This window comes from Carassius gibelio, chromosome A14, assembly GCF_023724105.1.
Source record: "Carassius gibelio isolate Cgi1373 ecotype wild population from Czech Republic chromosome A14, carGib1.2-hapl.c, whole genome shotgun sequence".
Taxonomy (NCBI): Eukaryota; Metazoa; Chordata; class Actinopteri; order Cypriniformes; family Cyprinidae; genus Carassius; species Carassius gibelio.
This window is the reverse complement of record NC_068384.1, coordinates 3,508,065-3,530,784: the sequence shown is the minus strand read 5'-3', so window position 1 is coordinate 3,530,784 and position 22,720 is coordinate 3,508,065. Positions and strand designations below refer to the sequence as shown.

Here is a 22,720-nt window from a genome sequence, read left to right as displayed (position 1 = left end):
TATATATATATATATATATATATATATATATATATATACACACACACGCACACACATACATATATATAAAGTTCAAAGGTCACGCGTCGTCGCGTCGTGACGTCATGCTGCGCCGGTGCGCTGTGTGTTGTAGTTCAGAGGTGGCAGCTGGTTGTTGATATCGGTTAGCCCAAATAAAACTATATAAAAGTAAAGAGCAAGGTCCCAGTCCTTTCTAAACAAGGTAATTTTGTATTACAGAAGCAGTATACGCTTTAACTGTAACTGCCTTGTTTGAGGAAAGGTAAGTCCTGACAGAAGAAGTGAACTTTGATCATAATAACAGGACAAACTTTTGAGGATAGGCTACTAGCTAACACGCTAGCCACATACACAAATAAACATTCACCCCGACACCAAACAGCATCATTCACATTTTACAAGAGGGATTGTAAACAAAAAAAAAATCGACAAAATATGACCGTAGGACATGATTTTAGGACGTTTGCGGGGGTTTGTTTTCATTAGTTATTTAGCAGATGTTGTGCTAGTGCTAGTGCTGATAACCTGTCAACTTACAATACATGATTTGCACATTTAATGCTTAATGACATATAAAACAACATATAATAGGTTAGAAATGCACTTTAATGGACATGTATGTTTAAAAGCATATTTTTGGCACACGACCAATCTTCCTAACGTTACTTGTTTTGCTGGAATATTGTTAGCACGCGACCATTTTGTCTCATCTGGTACTTATAATGTTTAGTCACAGTTCTAAAATTGTTGTTTGTGTGTGTGTGTGTCTGAATGAATGATTGTCCTTTTAATGCTTTCATGAACCAAGAATAGTAGATGAGTAATGCTAGTCATGTTTACTAAGGCAGAAGTATATTAAGAAAATCTCCCTGTGTTTATAGTCCTTATGATGATGCTGTCTGGAGTGATAAGGATGAGCCAATCTTACATCCAGTTTGAAGTCAGTAAAGATACGACTAATGATTTACCAAAGTCAGTTAGCCATGCCATGACAGAAGAATTATCCTCAAACCATAGATACATGAAGTGTTTATATGTGTGTGGATCTGCTGTAGTAAGTGAATTTCCCCAGGTGTGGGATTTTTAAAATCCATCAAATCAAAATATATTTGAAAATGCATGCAGACCAGTTATTGACCATTGTAGAAAATAAAATTTTGCTAAAAAATAAACTGTTTGGTCATACTTTAACAGTACAGCTTCTTATGTTGTATTACATATAGACATTTAATATATTTTCATCCATTAACTCTGCAATTAATTTTTTTTTTTTTGTGCATTTGTAAATAGTCTTCTTTTTTTCAGGTAAAAAGAGTGAAAACGCAACTATTGTTTCATGAGAATATTCCCTGGGGAGTGTTTTTTGGTTTTGATGCCGTGAACCTGGAACTATGCCCGCAGCCACTGTGGATCATAGTCAAAGAATATGTGAGGTTTGGGCCAGCAACCTGGATGAGGAGATGAAGAGGATCCGACAGGTGGCCCGAAAATTCAACTACATTGCAATGGTGAGTTTGAACTCTTAATGCTTTATTCAAATCAATCCTGTTTCATTTTTCGAATGTGATCTAGAACCAACTATTATTTTGTGAATTGTGATCCAGATGTTCAGACAGTGCAGTTAATATCTGGTAGGTCTATATCACTTGCCATAGTAAGGATTTAAGTGTCAGCCTGTTGGCAAGAGACATAGAAGAGGGCAGGAAAAATGGGAGAATTTCACTCATGAGGCGCATCAGACAACAACAAAATAAATTCTAAGGCATTACAGTAAATCATATTAAATCAGAAATTGCTTGTTTGTTGTGTAGGATTAATACACAATCATGTAAGTTAAACGAGTGAATTTTGACAGCTGTAGATGCTACTACTCTTTGGGAATGGCATTAGTCACATTGCATTCACTGAATGATAAAAAAGAAACCAAAATGAAATCCATTCTGACTTTTCCAGAGTTACTATTGAAAAAAAAAACATCCACGTATTTGTTAACTGAAATAAAATATAGATTGATGTTAAACTTAAAAATTCAAAAATGTTGTCTTTGGCAGTAAAAAAGTAGTTCTGTTAAAGTTATCATGTTAACGCTGGCGATTAATTATTATTATTATTTTTTCAGTTTAACGTGTTAAAAATATTTAATGCAATTAACGCAGGGGCGGAGCTAGGGTTGGCCAGCCCACTCACAACTCCTGTTTCTGTTTCTTTTTTCTTAACAAGAATTGCATTTATTTAGATGCAGAGACTACCACATCAAATGGGAGACTTTTCAGAAGCGCTCTACAACAACAACTCAGTGCCAGGCGCTAGTCAAATGAGCACGAAATAAAAGGTACAGGTGACGAGAGAGCTTCTGTGAAATGCAGTGGTTTTCAGAACTGACTCCCTCATCTAACACCCGATTCAACTCGTCAGCTCATTAGTAAAGACTTGAAGACCTGAAGTGGGACAGAAAAGGTAAAGAGCTGTGACAAAATATGATGCGTGTCAGCAGCGGCAGACCTTAAAGTAAAAGCAACCTAAAAAAAACTAATAACCCAGCTCCTCTGACGTCTGTTCATCCAAAGAGAACAGAGGAAATCAATAACTCTTGTAGTTTTAAAGCTGCAGTAGGTAACTTTTGTAAAAATATATTTTTTACATATTTGTTAAACCTGTCATTATGTCCTGACAGTAGAATATGAGACAGATAATCTGTGAAAAAATCTAGCTCCTCTGGCTCCTCCCAGTGGTCCTATTGCCATTTGCAGAAAGTCATCCGCTCCCGTTAAGAAACAACCAATCAGAGCTGCGGTCCGTAACTTTGTTTGTGTTCAAAATGTAGAAAAATGTATATAATAAGCGAGTACACCATGAATCCATTTTCCAAACCGTGTTTTTAGCTTGTCCTGAATCACTAGGGTGCACCTATAATAAGTGTTTATATTCGGACTATTTTAGATTGCTTCGGGGATACCGCGGCGGAGTAACCCAGTACCTTTGTGATTCTTCATAGACATAAACAGAGAGAAGTAGATCCGGCTACAATGTTCTTCCGCAAGACGCAAGCAATTCTGTTTATTAACCGCTAGAGCATCAAAAGTTACTGACTGCAGCTTTAAGTATTCATTTATATTTAATTTAGAATTTAGTGTTTGATAACTTTAGCAATTTCTTTATATTTAATTTTCGACTTGCTGAAGTAGCTAAATATGACATTTATTATAATGGGTTTATGTGAAGAGTTGTTTAAGTTCAGAAATTAGAAGTTATCCACCCCAGCCCCACCCAGAAAAAAAGATTTTCATTAAACAAATATTGAAAATATAGTGTCTTTGTTTCTATGTTAATTTGTAAACTGAATGTGACATTTTTGCAAGTGTAATATATATTTAAAAACATAAATGTTAGGTGGGATTATTCACTATTAATTACATATTAATTAATTACATTTTTTAATTGATTTGACTGCACTAATTTTAAACTAATAAAAATTACAGAAGCACATAACAAAATTACTCAAACTTAAGCTAAAATAAATGCATTTCTATTTCAAAATAATCATTTCATGTATTTCTTAATTCTCTTCTTCAAAGTTTATTTAAAGGGATAGTTCACCCAAAAATGAAAATTATGTCATTAATGACTCTCCCTCATGTCGTTCCAAACCCGTAAGACCTCTGTACATCTTCAGAACACAGTTTAAGATATTTTAGATTTCTTTCCCTCCATTGAAAATTATCCCTCCGATAAAGTCGTAATTTTTGTTATTTTTGGACCAAAATGTATTTTCGATGCTTCAACAAAATCTAACTGACCCTCTGATGTCACATGGACTACTTTGATGATGTTTTTCTTACCTTTCTGGAAATGGACAGTATACCGTACACACAGTTTCAATGGAGGGACAGGAAGCTCTCGGACTAAATCTAAAATATCTTTGACAGTATTCTGAAGATGAACGGAGGTCTCATGGGTTTGGAACGACATGAGGGTCATTAATGGCATAATTTTCCTTTTTGGATGAACTAACCCTTTAAAAGAGATTTTAAGTCTGAAAAGCAACAATCAGATATTTTCTGCCTGTCTGAACAAATCCCATTTTTTGATACTGGTGCTATAAATATACAAATAACTATAATGCATTTTGCTGCATTTGTAGGACACAGAGTTCCCAGGTGTAGTTGCAAGACCAATCGGTGAATTTAGAAGCAATGCTGATTACCAGTACCAGCTGTTGCGGTGTAATGTTGACTTGTTAAAGATCATCCAGCTTGGCCTTACATTTATGAACGAACAGGGGGAATACCCTCCAGGGACATCAACATGGCAGTTCAACTTCAAATTTAACCTCACGTAAGCATTGCACTTTGTAATTTAAGAGGTATGGCGCATATTTTTAAAAACGACGCATCAGTCCATGATCACATTTTTATGTACATAAATCCATGTTGAAGACATGTCAAGATGACTTTTCTTGTCTTCAGGTGTGTCCATAGCCATCATGTGATTCTTTATGAAAGCTGGACATTACACCAACGGTACTGTCTTTTGCAGGGAAGACATGTATGCACAGGATTCCATCGAGTTGCTCACCTCGTCAGGTATCCAGTTCAAGAAGCATGAGGACGAGGGTATTGAGACACTGTACTTTGCTGAGCTGCTTATGACCTCAGGTGTCGTGCTTTGTGAGGGGGTCAAGTGGCTCTCATTTCATAGGTAATCTTACAGTAACATTCACATAGTGAACTGAATACAGTGTTTCAGGATTGATGATTCATACCATGAGTCCATTAAAAGTGGAAGATTTTTCACAGCTTGAGAGAATGTACAGTACTGTGTAAAAATGTTTCTCTTTTGTGCTTGCTTATAGTACATGTCTGAAACTGTGGTTCAATGAATTATACTGTCTGTTTTCAAGCTAATTTCTGGCCTTTTTTTGTTCTTTTTTCCAAACAGTGGCTATGACTTTGGGTACTTGATTAAAATTTTGTCCAATTCGAAATTGCCAGAGGAAGAGGTTGACTTCTTCGAGATTCTTCGTTTATTTTTTCCCGTCATTTACGATGTGAAGTACCTCATGAAGAGCTGTAAGAATTTGAAGGTATTTTAGCATTCAGAAATGTGCATGAAGTCATTAGAAACACAGGCTTTACAAAGTGAGTCATATATATAATTTTCTTTTTTTTTTTTTTTGGCGAGTCCACTGAACAACAGAAAAGGACTAGAACAAAAAAAGACAATGTGGTCTACAATAATCCTTTCATTTTTTAATTGTATATACAGTAGCAAACATATTCAGAATTGTCCAAATTGTTTGTCCAAATCAGTATGACTTTTTACATGCATGATTACATGATTATTTCATGTTACAGTATGTATTACCACAGAACTATTTTTTGTAATTTTGTGCTTTTGTCAATTTATTCACTTTTATATTTCTATTTAGCTTTAGATTAAATAGACAAAATCTTTAAATAGACTAGTCTGAGGAGCAAAAAAAACAACGAATCACATGAAAAAATATTTTTTTGAATTCGCTTTTAATTTCAGTTTTCATTTTATGTAAATAAAGTTTTTGTAATTTTTATTAGTTAGTTACAGTAGCATTAGTTAAAATATTCCCATTTAACTTTATTTTTCCCTCAGTTCTAGTTTAAGTAGTACTTCAACAAACGTATTTTAGTTAATCGCCAAGTCGACATTTCTTGTTTTAATTTTTTTAAGTTTTTTATTTACAATTTAATTTGACTTCAGCTATATGTCAGTCACAGAAAACTGTTTTTAATAGTTTTATTTAAAAGATAACACTGGCTGATTTGTATTCTTACAAACCCAAGGATCTGAAGTATATCAGGGTTCAGTTTCTTGTGTAGCAGTCTGTGTGAACAGAAGGAATCTGTGCCTGATTTGTGTCATGTGATGTGCAGGGTGGTCTGCAGGAGGTGGCAGAGCAGCTTGAGCTGGAGAGAATTGGACCTCAGCATCAGGCAGGCTCTGATTCACTCCTCACAGGAATGGCTTTTTTCAAGATGAGAGAGGTGTGCCTTCAGCTGGAAAAAAATCAAGTGCTATGCATATTAAAAATCACCCCAAATCTTTTAAAGTGGCACCGAATGCAGCATTGGTACTGACTGTAACCTCATTGTCGTTGCAGATGTTTTTTGAGGATCACATTGATGATGCAAAGTATTGTGGTCACTTGTATGGACTGGGTTCAGGCTCATCCTATGTGCAGAACGGCACTGGAAATGCTTACGAAGAGGAGGCAAACAAGCAGCAGTCATGACACAACAAGAATCCCTCACCATAAAGAACCTCATATATATATAGGGCTCAAACCATGGGTTTTTAGTTATTTTGTTTTTCATGAAAGATTAGATAGGATTTTGCACTTTAAAGCTCTCATCCGACAGAACTTCTTGCCTTTGTTGCCTTCTCTGGGTTAAATCTTTCACACAATGTTCATCTTTTATGGTTAAAGAAGAGGAACCATTTGGTGTTTTAGTTTTCTTCCCACAGCTCAGCCTTAATATTAAGATAACTTTTTATGTTCTTTTTTTATCGTTAATTTATTGCATTCATTTCTTCTCGTGTGCGGTTGCATAGTTCGACTAATTTGGCGAAACCGAGCACACCAGTCACCTACGTGAACTATCATTCCCTGATCACAGGAGTACTGATTTCTCACTCTTTGCAATAGCTGTAGACAGATGGAGGATCTCACAGACTCACAGGTAAATACAGGCACTTAACTGCAAAGCAAAGCCTCACACTGATTTTACCCTTTACTTTGGGTTAGCACAGATTTTACCACACAAGTAAATTAAGAGTGATGATGTAACTGCCACTATTTAAGTGAACTGAGGTCACCTCGTACTTCTGGATCAGGATCGTCTTTCCATTTTCATTTTTAAAAGAGATTTAAAGGTTTTGTAGTATTTTAGTATCACAGAAGTTCAAAGCCTTTTATTCATTTAAGAAATAATGCCTCTTAAAAGAAATCTTAGTCAACTCAAGTGCTCAGTATCAGTGGAATAAGTTTTACGTGTAGTGCTGGTTTTTGAATGGTGCACATTTTGTGCTGTTTGGGTTTTTCCTCCATTTGTATTGTATTGTATTGCTTTACAATTCTGTGTTGCCTAGATCTGCTGCATGTACTGAAACATTTTTGAATAAATGCTGTGTTAACTACTCTGATCTTTTATAGATATGTGAATCGCATGAACGCAGCTTGTCCTTTTTTTTTTTTTCTATTTATTTTCTTATTTATTTTTTTGTATGTCTGATTTGGTGGATGATTTTGGTAGCTCTTAACCTTCCTCCTCCTGTTTGTCCATCATCTTGATGTGTACAGTATCCACATTGGAAATATGCAATATAAAGAGAGACTGTTTTTAGAGCATTTGGAAATAAAAGCCGGATTTTTCTAACACATCCAAAATCTGTACAGATTTATGCTGTTCAAGTTTTATTGCACTTTTCTTAAAGGAATAGTTAACTCCCCAAAAAATAAGAAATGACTAATGGACCCTCAGTCCACCCAAGATGTAGATGTGTTTGTTTCTTCATTCTAACAGGTTTGAAGAAATCTAGGGTCACCAATAGATCCTCTGCTGTGAATCGTCAGAAAACACGATAAAGTGTGTGAAAAGCTGAGTGCTTGCAATAAATTCATCCAGAAGACATTTTTACCATCTCAACTGGCTAAAATACGTTACTCCAAATCAGTTCCAATGAAGAAACAAACTCATCATACATCTTGGAAGCCCTGAGGATTTTCAGTTCATTTTTGGGAGAAATATTCCTTTAATGGACAGATGCTATAGCTGTAACAGTGTTAAACAAACAATACCAGAACAACACTGTAGAACAGAATAAAATATCACTTTATTTCTCTTACAGTGACACTCATAAAGGCATATCATTCAATGGTGTTGTCAAACAGAGTCTGAATTTATATGAAAACGCATCAAGCCGCCAGCGCAGACAGCCAGCAGAATTTCACATACTCTCAAAGAGAACATACACAAAAACAAGAACCAGTAGAACACTTGTATCACAGTTTTTTTTTATGTGGTGTGTGTGAATGTAATCACAAAATAAACAACAGACAACACACCACAAGTCTTGGCATTTCTGAGGTTTTGTTCCCACCTGTCAGAATCATGTACTACGTACAACCACATTTACATGCAATAACTGCTGAATCAAACTGAGATAGGAAATATGGAAGTAATTACATTATTATAGCCCTTAGATAAATCAGATGTGATAAAAAAAAACACATCTTCGTGAGTTTTGCATTAATTGTGCAAACGGTTATGAAAAGTATGGTGGAATATACTGACTTTTAATAGTGAAATATTCTCTGCAGCTGTAGTATAACAATGTATATGGAGTTAACACAACACATTATCCTTGCATACTTAATTTGACAGAACCATCAAGAAAACATAAGGACAAAGACTATTTAAAAACTGAAATAATGTGCAGCTTTATGCACTTTTTAAATTGCACATATAGTATTTTTGTCTTTCCTGTGCTTGTCAGGTTAAACTGTTTTTGTCTGAATATCCAGCGCTAAAAATGGCATAAAATATTTGCTACATCGTTCATTTTGCTTTTGTATGACCTTTGCAAAATTCATGACAGCTGGAATCCAGACTTAAGGGTGATGGACTAGATCCTCATTGACACTGTCAAATAAAACAGATTGAATGTGCATGATGTGCAAATGTATAGTAATGAATAAAATAATGGATGCTGCTGCATTTCAACAATGCAGGATCAAAAACAGGTAGTGCAAAAGCACTTGGGCTTTTCAGTGTTCACATTTCAAACATGAAACACGACTATGTAACACCATCACACTGCATGCATAAATACTTCAAACAAAAACATCACCTTCTTCAGCACTGCCTACACCACGCAAGCTATATTCAAGGCATTTACCATACAAACTTCTACATTTTTAAAAATGCGGGCCTTGCAGGAACCATGGTAATGTTATCAAATGTTCAGCCACATCTGCGGGCTTTTTTAGGCACATTAAGATAGCCATACAGTTTGCAAGGAGGACAAGAGACTCAGTGACCCCTCGTGTACAGTACACACCATAATCTCGCACTGTCAGCTCTTGTGAGCAATGCAAGTCTGTGCAAGAGCAGCTGAGACATCTTTACTGTTCCACTGACAACACACAGCACTAGCACAAAACTCCTAGAGAAAGAAAGTCAGCTTATTTAGAATAAGCCATTAAAACATTCAGGGATTTCAAGATAAGAAACTGGGTGAAATGATATTATTATATTATATTAAATGACAGTATATGTACACTACCATTGAAAAGGATCAGTTAAATCTTTTTTAAAAGGAAATTAATGCTTCTATTCAGCAGGGATGCATTACATTAATTAGAAGTGATGGTGAATGGTACAAAAATATTTATATTTAAGATAAATGCTGATCTTTTGAACATTATAATCTTCAACAAATCCAGTAAAAAAGTATCAGTTTCTACAAAAAAAAAAAAAAAAAATTAAGCAGTATTTATAAAAATAATATCATTAAATGTTTTTTTGCGCAGCAAATCAGCATATTAGAATAATGCTGAAAATTCAGCTTTTCATCAGAGGAATAAATTACATTTTAAAGTATATTAAAACAAATTACAGCTTTATTCAATTGTAATATTATTTCACAATATTACTGCTTTTTATTAGATTTCTAATCAAATCAATGAAGCCTTGGAAAGCTTTAGTTACTTTTTTCAAAAACATTAAAACATCTCACTGACCCAAAATGGTAGTGCATGTTACAATACTGCAATTTGAAAACACTACAAAGTTTTATTAAGTTATAGCAATATATAAACACAAAAGTAACAAACCGGTTTCATTAGCACGCTCCTAAGTTTCCTTCTCAATAGTCAAGGCTGGGTTGCTTGTACCTGTTAGAAAAATACAGACTGAGCACCATGTTGTTTGAGCACATTGAAATTTCACCTCACACATTCATAGCTGCACATTTACCCCACATCTACTAGTCACATATTTGGTCGAGGGACACAAAACACTCAAATTAGCAGTGTATTGTAATGATCTCAGATGTCTCACCTTGCGTGTCTCTGTCTTCACTTCCCTCTGACTGTCCGTTGCTCAGCAGTCGGCTCTGAGACTCTCTTAAAGGTTTAGGTGGAAACTGATGGGGTTCTCCAGCACTAGAAAAGAGCGACAAGTGCATGAATGAAAGGCTCTGCTTATCATAAGTAAAGTATCCCACAATGCAATGTGCATTTCTAATGTAATATCTATTGCACATTTCTTTCTTGACTCATTGAATGCACAGTACATTTTTATATATTTCATCTCGTTATACAACATTTGCAATGTTTTTGTGAAACTACTGTTTCCTAAATGAAGCCGAGCCATGAACCTTTTGACTGAAGGGTTGTGTGCAGATGGTGTGGAGGGTTGTTCGGGGTCTGCATTCACTAGACACGTGGGGAATGAACAGCCATCGCCCAGACTGCAGAAACACAATGTGATACTGTGTGAGGGAATGAGATCGCACACTGAACACGCAAACCAATATTTTCAATGCTACTCAGCAATACCCGATACCTTGAAAAAATAGGCAGCAGCCAGTATTTCTTTTCATCTCCAAACACTTGCCGGAAGTTCTTGCTTGTTCCTAAACTGAAGGCATTCTTGTCTGGTCCATGCTGGAATGCAGGAGCTCTGAAAGCCTCTAACATTTAAACCACATGGTTTTACCATAAAGATGTTTCATATACAATCCGACTAACATGATTTCTGATTTTCTCTTAACTTTTAAACCATTTAATACAATGCAATACATTGATGATTGAGAGATGTACAATTAAATGTTCCTCAAAAACCTAAAGTATCATGCGTGGTACTCACAAATTAATTTAAAATTTTAAAAATGATACAGCAGGCTTTACAGAGTTAAGATTAGATTATGTCTTTGGCTGAGATTAATTTCCAGCACTTTCAACCGTAATGCATCTTGACACGCTTGCTTTTGCCAGAAGACTGGGCATGTTGTCACAGATACATGTTCCCTTGAGGATCTGCCACAAAGAGCAGACTGCAAAAAGACCTAAACGCCAGATCTGAGTCACTCGACGTATATGAGACATATTTGATCACGCAATGTGGACAGATGATAACAGAAAGCAAAATACACACTACTGACGAGCCCGTGTTTACTACTGAAATCTAAGGGTAATTAAAGCACAGCCCACTCACCCAAGGTGGATCTGTTCTTGCAGACAAGCCAGCAGTGATAAACAAACAAAAACGCTAGGCTCACTGAGAATGTGGAGGCAGCGAAAAACAGGAACATGATGTGAAACTTGGCTTGTGTGTCAGGCAGACCATTCTGTGTAAAACATGGGAAAGACCCTTCATACACCACAAACAAACAAAGGACAGACTAGGCCTAATTAAAGATATCGCCAGCTATATTATCAAGTCTGGAATACTCAATCCACATCATAAAGATTGAGAAAATGGGAACAAGCAGAAGTGGGATACATGGTCCCTATGGACTGCACATGCCAGACTACAAAAGCCTGTGCTTGCTTGTCTATGGGATCTAACAGAAATTGTGAAAGCTGAGATGTTATGCTGAGGTAAACGATCCAGACTACTGGAACTAGAGGAATAAGTCGGTCAAAGCACATCGATAATGTCAGTGATTGACTCAGTTCTACCAAATATTGGATAAGACGATGTGTTTTATCATCGACCTTTTGAAATAAAAACACACCTTTTATTGCTCCGACTGGTGTTCTATTACAAACAGCCTATCTGCACATTCAGACTGCACATTATTTCTGTTTCCTAATAAACCTAAGAAATTAATCATTCATACTTACAGTCCAGAATTGAATGAAATACTGCAAGTCTGTGGCAGCGACGAAGAGGCAATACAACAAAGAATACGCTAGGAAGAGCATGAAAAACTTGTAGTTGGCGAAGCCCACACAATTGTTTACCCTTTCAAAGAAGATAAAAAAAACACATATTAGCCTCAATAAAATTAGATATTAAATCTTTTTTGATTGCAAAATACTGCCTAAAATACACTGTAACAAGGGGAAATATGCATTTGTTATCTTAAGATATTTCTACCCTTCCTGACCCTACTTTTGTCTGTGAAATTATATGCAATCAAATTGATTCGGGTACATTTAAATGCTATTTTTGACTTGAATAAAACATTTTTATTAGGCCAATTAACTTTAACGTGTTAACTGAGATTAATTAATTACACAAAAAATAACGCGTTAATTAAGATTAATTAATTACATAAAAAAATTCCCGCATTTTTAATAACTTATTTTTGCATTGCGGAACGTTTCTCACTAGATGAGTTTCGGCGGACCGATTATACTGAAGCACCAACTAGCGTTCGCATATCACCGCAGCACATCGAGCCTCAAGTATCACCTCAATGCAAAACATATAGCAGCTAGCGTGGACTTTACACTTTATGTTGAACTATGTATTATTTTGTTGGTGCAACAGTTTATGTTGAACTCTTTATTGTTTTGGCAAAGGTTATTGAGAGTTGGACTTAGTATGTTATGGCCTCTGAAGCAACAGAGAGATGTTTTCTAATAGTCAGGGTTTCCAATGTTCTGAATGTAATTGACAGTATTGTGTATTACTTAAAAACACTTTACAGAAGGTTCCAGCACCTATAAGCTTCCTGAATTTCTGAAATGTACTATTTCTAAATTGTTTCTAAATATGCTATTGCTACACTTAATGGCAAAAATTGCACTGGTCTGCTAGACTTGGTTGAACAAAAATAAACAATATTTTGTTGCTTAAGCTTATGTATTCAGTCATTATTCAATGGTATACTATAAATCCATGTGAAAAAAAATTACTTCTCACTGTTCTCAGGTCAAATATTTATATGCGATTAAAACGCGATTAATTTCGATTAATTAATTACAAAGCCTCTAATTAATTAGATTAATTTTTTTAATCGAGTCCCGGCCCTAATTTTTATAGTACTAGCTACACAATGTAACTTTTGGCCCTCTAGCAGTTGAAGCATACAATATATAAAATGTTATATTTCTCATTTGTTTATGTGATTTATACGGAAACTTACAAAATTTTGAAAACAAAAAACATAAGCATGAAGGTTCACCCCTAAACTTTCAAAGCAGATCTTAATAAAACATACTAATAAAATGATCTTATTTCATATTAATTCACTGAAACAACTGCTTTTAAAGTGCTATTAAAGTTAGCTGAAGTAAACTTTTTCCTAAAATCATATTTGAATTGGGGTAAAGAAAAAACACAGTTTGGTGGATAGATTTAGGATATATTCACTCATTATTTGCATTTTATTTTTGTGTTTCAAGCTAAAATGTTAAAATGTAACTTTTAATGACAAAATTAAACATTCATTGGAAAAAAATCAAGGATTGTTTTCTTGGCCTTATAGAATGATAGAAGATGAAAAAAAATTAACTTTTTATTCTTGCTTTGCACCAGTACATACCATGGACAATGGTGATCCATCTTTAAAATGCACCTGTAAAACAGCAGAGGGAGGAGCTGTTCAAATGCAACACGACAAAAGCTAATTTGTGCTGTGTCTTTAAAAAAAAAAGAGAAAGACATACATATCACAGGCAGAGCAATGATGACATCGATCAGGCTTCAGCAGCAGACAGCGATCACAGTAGCGGATAGCTGTTTCAAGACAGCTTGTTAAAACACAGATCGATAGGATTCACTGAAGACAGACTGAAACAAATGCAACTGTCTGTGACCATTATTTGTTACTGAACCTAAATCTGGGCTGAATGGACAAACTTGGCCTGCTAGCAGTTGCACAATTAGGATGAGCTGAACTTCAAAATAAAAAAAGTGCCCACCTCCAGACATTGTGCGTGTGTAAATGGGCAAATCCTTAGCAATTCTCCTCAAGATCTCCTGCTGAGATTCGCGCCGATCTTCATGCTGGAATAGCTCTTTGTCAGAATGTGACAGGTGGAACTGAAAGGAACAGGCAAAAACCAAAACATTTAGATATTTCCCGTGTGACAAGGCACGTTCTGCACTCAGAAGAGTACGACTGATTGCCAGTCTGACCTATATATGGTTTCTCTATTAGTTTGCTTCTCATTCTCTCGGCTTGCAGTGAGGTGCTATAGTTACACCAACAACCGCATCTAATTTATAACACAAAATGCAGTTTTTGCACAATGGCTGTTATGACGTATATTTACAAATATTATTATAGTAATCTCTGCCTACAGGAAACAATGGTCCTGTTTCACAAACAGGGCTTAGCTTAAGCCAGGTCTAGGCCTTAGTTAAAATAAGATATTTAAGCAACCTTTACAAAAATGCCTTAGATGAAAACATTACAGGTGTGCATCTTGACACAGAATAATGACACTGACATATTTTAAGATACATCAGAGCAAGATATTTTCAGTTGAGACAGTTCAATCATGCATTTTAGTCTAGGACCGGTTTAAGCCTTGTCCGTGAAACCGGTGTTATATATTCATTATAAGCCAACAACTCATGAGTCATGCTGAGTATATGCAGAGCAATAACATTTAAAGGAACACTCCACCGTTTTTTGAAATAGGGCTTATTCACATTATTTCCTACATTTAGATAGGTGGGCAAATGCATTTTTGTGTCAGTGGATGCATTGTTTTAGTTTGACTGGGTCGGCGTTAGCTTAGCTTAGCACAATGAATGGAATCCTTTGTTGCCAGCTAGCATGGCCTGAGTAAAAGTGATCAAAAAAAAAAAAAAAAAACCCACCTAATTACTTCTTGTGGACTGCGTATTCACAACGAGTACAAATAGCGATCCAGATTAACACTAGGCGATTTCCTAGGCAGATATTGGCTTGGGACTATATTATGGGGAAGCACAGGCGAAGCACTGCTGCTTAGGCGAAGCACTGCTACTTCGGCGCAGAGATATCACGCAACACATGAAATCCCACGACTTCCGTCAACATACCGGCGTGAATAGTAGCTGCCTGCCTGGCTATTTTCCTTACAGTACACGAATGGCGATGAACATGGCTGATTTTGAGAGAGACGAAGAGGGTGACTTCTCAGACAGTCAAGAACCAGAACCATACCTATTTGAACCAGAGTTTACAGAAGACGAGCTGCGTGCTTTGGAAATAGAACGACAGTAGGAGACTGCGGTCAAGCCAGCCGCACTTCAGAAAAACACCGTCAAGCCAGCCGCGAGTGAAATTTATATGCGCGTGTATTAGTTGCGATCGCTCAACAGCCTGAGGACGTGAGGATGAGAGCCAACATGAACTGGTGGTGTGAATGTGGGGGAATATGCCAATCTATGCCGACGGAAATAGAGTGTCTTTGCTGTAGAGAGTGGGACATGTTTTTGCCATTGATGACCAGGCTCAACACGTCAGATCAAGATGAGCGTGCCCGAAGTTGTGTGTGTCACATCTACAGAGGATTTCACGGCGCTGATCCATTCTGCAGTACTCGATTTTTTTTTCCGGTGTGACAAAGTGAACTGGAAAAAACGCCCCACGCCGAATGGACCAAATGGACAGCTGTCCACAGAGTAAGTGATTATTTTAATCATGACGCATGTATAGATCGACCCATATTATACCTGTATTCACATAGAGTTGATGTTTTCATGTGTTGCGTGATATCTCTGCGCCGAAGTAGCAGTGCTTCGCCTAAGCAGCAGTGCTTCGCCTGTGCTTCCCCATAATATAGTCCCAAGCCAATATCTGCCTAGGAAATCGCCTAGTGTTAATCTGGATCGCTATTTGTACTCGTTGTGAATACGCAGGCCACAAGAAGTAATTAGGTGGGTTTTTTTTTATTTTTTTGATCACTTTTACTCAGGCCATGCTAGCTGGCAACAAAGGATTCCATTCATTGTGCTAAGCTAAGCTAACGCCGACCCAGTCAAACTAAAACAATGCATGCACTGACACAAAAATGCATTTGCCCACCTATCTAAATGTAGGAAATAATGTGAATAAGCCCTATTTCAAAAAACGGTGGAGTGTTCCTTTAAATTGACTTTATTTTAGAGATTATGCAGTTTACACCACATTCTGATGGTTCTCACTATGGTCTGCTATTCATTTTCCATAATGTTTAGTATGAAATGAGTATCTATTTAATATAAAACTTATTTCCATAATCAAATACACTCACCTCTTTGAGTGGGTTCATAGGTTTTGTGAAGATGGTTTGCCAGTACGTCCACACGAACATGATGAAAAGCACATGATATACCAGGAGGTAAACTACTGTGAAAAAGAAAAGAAAAGAAAGATTGAAAGGTGAAATTCTAATTGTTAAAATTTTTATTTTAAATCATTAAAGCATCACTATTATTTTTTATGATTGCTCAAAAATATGCTGAAGGATTATTAACTTTTTAAACTTTGGTCTATAACTCATCCTGCACTGTTTGTGCTAAATATATAACAATAAAAATACATCAAATCATGTGGCTGTTTGAGGAGATTTGTTTTCTTTTCTTTTTTAACAATTAAAACAATATATATATATATATATATATATATATATATATATATATATATATATATATATATATATATATATATATGGGTCAAAATATCCCATAGAAGCCATTTATGCTCTCCAAAGCAGCATTTATTTGATAAACACAGTGAAGAAAAGAAACATTTATTATTTTCAATTTTGAAAATGGTTGCACTGCTTAATATTTTTATTAAATCCATGATTCATTATTTATTCATGATTCATCAGGACTTTTTTGATGAATAGAAAGGTCAAAACATTTATTTTGAAACTTTTTTTTTTTTTTTTTACATTATAAATGTCTTTACGGTCACCTTTGAGCAATTTAATGCATCCTAACTGCACAGAAGTTTTTTTTGTTTGTTTGTTTTTTTCTTGTAGACGCCAAGCTTTTGAATGGTAGCCTATACATTAAAAGACTCAAGCCATATGTAGATACCAGAATATCACAAATATATTGTAAAAAAAAAAAATCACTGTTAAAATCACTGTAAGAATTCAGTCCAAAAGGAAAGAAAGGTATTTTCAACTAAAACATTGTAAGAAAAGGCTGACTTACTTTTCTCTCCCATGTTTTCAATAGTTTCTGCAGAAGACAGAGAAAGAGAAAGGTAACTTTGTCTTTTCAAATTTGTTAATACTATATGATTTGAATTCTGCCCATGCTATTATTGTATAAACAGTAGGTCGGAACTCCTTGTGCATTTCATAGAAGGTCAGTGAGCAGCAGATGGTTCTCAGCACAGTTCTCTGATCACTGTTGCTGTACGGAGGGAGACTCTTGATCAGATGCCCAAATTCTCTAGCTCATAAGTGCATCTCTTCAACTGGTGTGCTTTCAGAACGATAAGCTATATTGAAATACTAACCACAATCACACAGGAAAAAAGATGTTTCAAAAACAAGATACGACCACCCAAACACATGACACTGAAAGAGGCTTGTTGTTTTGCACAGTTCGTTTGTTAATACAATTTTTATTTAATTTTTTTGATTATTCTATCACATTCTACACTAATATATACACACAAGGTACTAATATGCACTTTAAATTACTAAAATGTATGCAAACGGTCACCATCAAATTCAACTGAACTTGAGCAGTTCTGCAAAGAAGAGTGTGCAAAGTTAGTTGCGACAGAGACATATCCCAACAAACTAAAGGTTTGTAATTAAAGCAAAAGGTGGTTGAACAAAATACTGACACAAAGGGATTGGTGTTTGTGCTGCATCTTTCCCTATGTTCTAAGTTGCACTGAGTAAATACAGCTGGATGAAACAAAAACTGTGTCTGACTTCATTTCAGTCTGCAAAGCAACTAAATGCGTTTCTTTTCTATACTTTTAAGGTTCCATTTAAGGAAAAATAAGGCACAAATATGTACTTTTTAGCTTTGTATCTTAGGGTATCACCCCAGTGACAGCTTTGTACTTTTTTTCTGAGAGTAAGCATGTGGTCTCTTCAATAAATATCAAGTTCTTTAAGTTTACTGAAGTTGCAGTGTCCTAAAAGCCTCATTAGATTATCCTCTCATTTAATGCGGTTGGGCTGCACTACTCTCTTATCCAAAATACTCTCTATCCTCTCTTTGAGAGCAAGATGATAGTTCCTGGCACTAAAGGAAAAAATATATATATATAAAAAAATAAAAACTGTAGTCCCTCTGAAGCACAGAGCAGAAATGAAAACCCAGAATGCAGTGCCTCTCCAATCAGATATTTTAATTGAGTATGTGATTAAAAATTGTGCTGCATTTGTGGCATTGCAAAAATGTTCATGATTTCGTTATAGTACACAAAAAGCATGCAACGAATTACTGAAAGTGTAACTGCACATTATATGTGATCTTAAGTGTCAGTTTTTCAAAATTGAAATTTATAAATCACATGAAATCTGAATAAATAAGCTTTCCATTGACGTGTTTGTTAGGAAAGGACAATATTTGCTTGAGATACAAATGAGATGAAAATCTGAAAAAAAAAACTATATTGAGGAAATCTCCTTTAAAGTTGTACAATTGAAGTCCTTAACAATGCATATTACTAAACAAAAATGTAGTTTTTATATATTTACGGTAATACATTTACAAAATATCTTCATGGAACATGATCTTTCCTTAATATCCAAATGATTTTTGGCATAAAATAAAAAATCTATAATTTTGACCCATCCAATGTATTCTTGGCCCTTGCTACAAATATACCCCAGCGACTTGTTTGGAGGCCCAGGGTCCAAAAACGGGCCATTATCATAATACCACATCGAGAAACCTTAGTCAGTTTAGATGCAATATTTAATTTAACACAGATGATAAAAGCAGTGAGGGATAGACTTACCATCTTCACAATGGCATACACTGTATAAAGCTCTTAGATCAAGTAATTTCACCATGGTTTATGGAGATTTTGTTAACTGAATTTCTGTGTTGTTTTTTTTAGGAAAATACATTTCATCAGTACAACTATTGAACACACTCTACTTCTATCCCTTACAGCCTCATTTTCAATCTTATCAAAAAATAAATATGGTGCTATTTTGACTAAAGTTTACTGGTATATAAATATCTCCATTAGAGCAATAAAAACTGTCAGCAGATGATGAGATTCATTATTAGTAATTTCAGCAATTAAACCGTTCGTTTCCCTGAAGGTGTCAGTGTTGCTGTTTGAGAAATGTCAAATGTGTTTGTTGCTAAACTCAGTTTGCAGCACAAATGATTTGACAGCAGAAATAGGTCAAGTAGAGATTGCTGAGGTTGAGTTTGACATAGGGGTGTGCAAATGGGAAAAATATCATATTATTATTATTATTATTTTTTTTTTTTGTATTAATTATTTTTTGAAATATCATGATTCATGATTTTATCACAATTCTTTGCCAAGTTGGTTTTACTATTTTGCAAGTTGTCTGAGCATTACAGCCAAACCAATTTCCCCATTATAAAGACAAAGCCTTTCAAGGTTAAAAAAAAAAAAGATTTTTAGGCCAAAGAGGGCGAAGATAAAAATCTTTGTTCTTATTTTTTAATAACAAAGATAAAAGAATGTCAAAGATACACATAACTACACATAATGTACAAATAAAGCAAACAGTGCTTAATGTTCAGGTACAATAGGTGTTAGCAGGAGCATTTAAGAAATTGAATGAACAAATATAAAAATAAAATACTATATAAACTAATTCCTGAAGCAACTAATTCCTAAAGCAAAAATCTAAATTCTGTCAGCTGTCTGTCGATTCTGTGATAGTGTTTTATTTTTATACCACCGTTTACTCACTCAAAAGTGGTTTTAAACCTGAATGAGTTTATTTCTCCTTCTGAACATAAATGCTATTTTGAAGAACGTTGAAAACCAAACTGGTTGCTGGTCCACAGTGACTTCCATAGTATATTCATATTTTTTTGCTACTATCAGATTCAATGTGGACCAGCAATTGTTTGGTTACCATATTCTTCAAAATATCTTCTTTTGTGTTCAGCACAAGACGTTAATTAATACAGGTTTGGGACAATGTGAAAGTGAGTAAATAATGACAGAAATGACATTTTAGGGTGATCCATCCCTTCACAGTAATGGTGGATGCATGCTTAATAGGCCTGCCGTCCCTTTAAAACGCATCTAATATACAGGCACGTATACGTTTTACTCTCAACAGTTTCGTTTTATTTTAGACATAACCAAATTAGTCTACATGTAAACCTTGTGTGTTTTGACAGTATTAGTGCAAAAGATAATTTAGTTCAATTATCAGGCGATGTTTGACAAGCTTTAGCGCACGTGCTTCTGGTGCAGGCTAGGCGGGGCTCAGAAATAGCAAAGTTCAGACCAGCACGTGAATGAAACATTTAAAAGCACATGCAAAAAAAGAGTAACTCTACTGCTGAGTTAACACTGCTGTGAATGCATGTGGTGTTGTACACTATATGACGGAGGCGCCAGAACTGCAGCTGATAAAATGTGCCCTGTAGCAAGATGTTTCTTCAAAAGCAGATCGTGGAGACATTTTTATCGTCCACAATCAAAAATCGTCATATCGCACACCACCAGTTTGACATCTTATAGCAGTGAGATTAGCTTTGAGACATCAGGATCAGTAGAAAGTAAGTTCTTAACATTTGTCACCTCAGGTTTTTTAAAGTAAAGATAGAAAGATGCTTAGATAGATGCAAAGATCATTAACAAGTGAACAAATCTTTTAAAATTAAACCAACTGTTGTAGTTTTGGCTATTCACATGCTTGTTGCAATGAACCAACTAGAGAATCCTACTGAAACCATACAAAGGTAACAGCCATCAGTTCAGACATTTAAGTCTTTATGGTGGTCATCCTGGAGTCAACTGCTCATAGCAAGCCTACGGACAGACACCCATCTATGTGGTTCAGCAAAAACTATGAGCAGTCAGATGTAAGGCCTGGCCACTCACACTTCAGTCAGTGAAGTCTCTGAGGAACATCACAAAGCTGCTGTTTAATGCACAAATATTTGCACGTCATTTGATTCTATTAAAGGAGTTCAAACACACATACATTATTAATCTTCAGTGAAAAACAGGGCATCCTCATGATCATCTACCATTCAAGAGAACAAAAAAACCTCTTCATGCTGTTTTTATGGGACCATGATTGGAGATGTTATCATAGGAGTGAATGATGTTCTGAAGTTAATGGGAACACAAACCTTTTCTTGTGCACACATAAATAAGCCACAGTCTAAACAAATGACACAGTACATCACAAAGTGTAGAGCTCCTTTACAGCAACAAAGGATTTGGGAGTGAAGTTTTGTATGATGGTCTATGTCCACCACGGAGTAGTTACTGAGTGATGCCAAATTGCTATATAAGGTATTGCATATGATTCAGTGACATGATGCTAAGATTTATCCTTTATCTCACACATTCTTATTAGTCACTGACCCATATATGCTCTTCATTTTTGTACTTAGCGTACACTGACATGCATAATATTATAATTTTAGGGGTTCTTATACAGACACCTGCTGAAGCACATGCACATATAAAGAGAGAGCTTAAATAAACTGATCTCATAATCATGACCCACTCTGAATCAATGTGTTTATAAGCAAACAGACCCCATCAATAGCAGAGATATTGCTCAAGTAAGAGCAGCAGACATATGCGTAACGCATGGCGAGGCCAGGTGTCATTGATTCATTCTCTCTCCGTTTCACTCCAACTTCATTCAGAGAGCTGCTTCCAGTCTTACCTAGGCAGAGCTGCACTACATAAGCGTAGTAGGACCATGCTACGATCAGACTGATGAACAGCACAGGGATCCAGTATATAACTCTCCAGCAGTCAGTGCTGCACGAGCCCGACGGCGCCATCTTTCTATCTGTGGACCAAAAGTGGCCAAAACGACAAATTCAGCCTCACCGAGCCAGCAGTGCTCCTAAAACATCATATCTTCTTCCGCGTGCAGCTGCGGTTCGTCTGCTCCTCCATCCTCCGGTTCTCCGGTTGCTCTTGTTTGTTTGCAGTGTAGCACATTGGTACCGCCCCTTTCTACAAACTTGCATGACGCTCACGCGATGCGAAGGATGTGTTACTACACTAAAGCCAGATTCTACCGTTTTGTATCATCACCATATAATTAAACTGATATGTCCTGTATCTAGAAAAGGCTGTTTAAATGTTAGTGATACCGTATGTGTCCTCGCATTACAAAATATGATTAAAAAAATGTCCCAACGGTGCAACGTTCAATAACATTTTACATTGTTACATTAATTAAATAATATAGCGATAAAATATTTGTGAATACAAAGGCTACTCAGTAAAGAAAAAATAAAATAAAATAAAAAGCAGGTTTATAGACATATCTTCTAACACAAGCAAGCACAGACCATAAGGAATGACAATTTTTTCTTTTGATGGTGGTTTTTATTTATTAAAACCTTAAGCAAACTGAATGCTAATGCATAAAAAGTATACTTCAGTGAATCATAATGACAGATGCACACTGTAATAAATGAAGAAAAAAAAACAATATAATAATGATCTTAATATCTTAAAATATGTATATGACTTAGCTAATAGAATAAGCTATTTTAAGATGTAAAGATCTAAGTCATGGCCTATATTAAATTTTCATACATAT

The 22,720-nt window shown here is 35.6% G+C and overlaps 2 protein-coding genes across 13 annotated transcripts; one reads left to right on the top strand and one right to left on the bottom strand.

Annotated features, from left to right (window-relative positions):
• Nucleotides 1-96: 96 nt before the first annotated feature.
• Nucleotides 97-7,194, top strand: LOC128027283 (CCR4-NOT transcription complex subunit 7). Of its 9 annotated transcripts, none has more exons than XM_052614726.1 (7): nt 97-223; nt 1,327-1,529; nt 4,163-4,356; nt 4,558-4,719; nt 4,960-5,104; nt 5,931-6,041; nt 6,158-7,194. In XM_052614726.1, exons 2-7 carry the CDS (start codon nt 1,413-1,415, stop codon nt 6,287-6,289), a joined length of 861 nt encoding a protein of 286 aa, XP_052470686.1. In that variant the 5' UTR covers nt 97-223; nt 1,327-1,412; the 3' UTR covers nt 6,290-7,194. The 9 variants fall into 9 exon arrangements, with proteins under 9 accessions (XP_052470686.1, XP_052470685.1, XP_052470687.1 ...); XM_052614725.1 differs by having other exon boundaries at nt 119-283; XM_052614727.1 differs by lacking the exon at nt 97-223 and adding an exon at nt 2,258-2,478 and having other exon boundaries at nt 1,380-1,529.
• Nucleotides 7,195-7,868: 674 nt separating this feature from the next.
• On the bottom strand, nt 7,869-22,121 carry LOC128027282 (palmitoyltransferase ZDHHC2). Of its 4 annotated transcripts, none has more exons than XM_052614721.1 (13): nt 21,827-22,120; nt 17,157-17,183; nt 16,244-16,338; nt 13,937-14,057; nt 13,682-13,751; nt 13,558-13,590; nt 11,909-12,029; nt 11,277-11,409; nt 10,626-10,752; nt 10,438-10,530; nt 10,119-10,222; nt 9,893-9,952; nt 7,869-9,222 (listed from the first exon to the last, which is right to left on the bottom strand). In XM_052614721.1, exons 1-12 carry the CDS (start codon nt 21,945-21,947, stop codon nt 9,912-9,914), a joined length of 1,086 nt encoding a protein of 361 aa, XP_052470681.1. In that variant the 5' UTR covers nt 21,948-22,120; the 3' UTR covers nt 7,869-9,222; nt 9,893-9,911. The 4 variants fall into 4 exon arrangements, with proteins under 4 accessions (XP_052470681.1, XP_052470683.1, XP_052470682.1 ...); XM_052614723.1 differs by having other exon boundaries at nt 21,997-22,115; XM_052614722.1 differs by lacking the exon at nt 17,157-17,183 and having other exon boundaries at nt 21,827-22,121.
• Between the last annotated feature and the right edge of the window lie 599 nt (nt 22,122-22,720).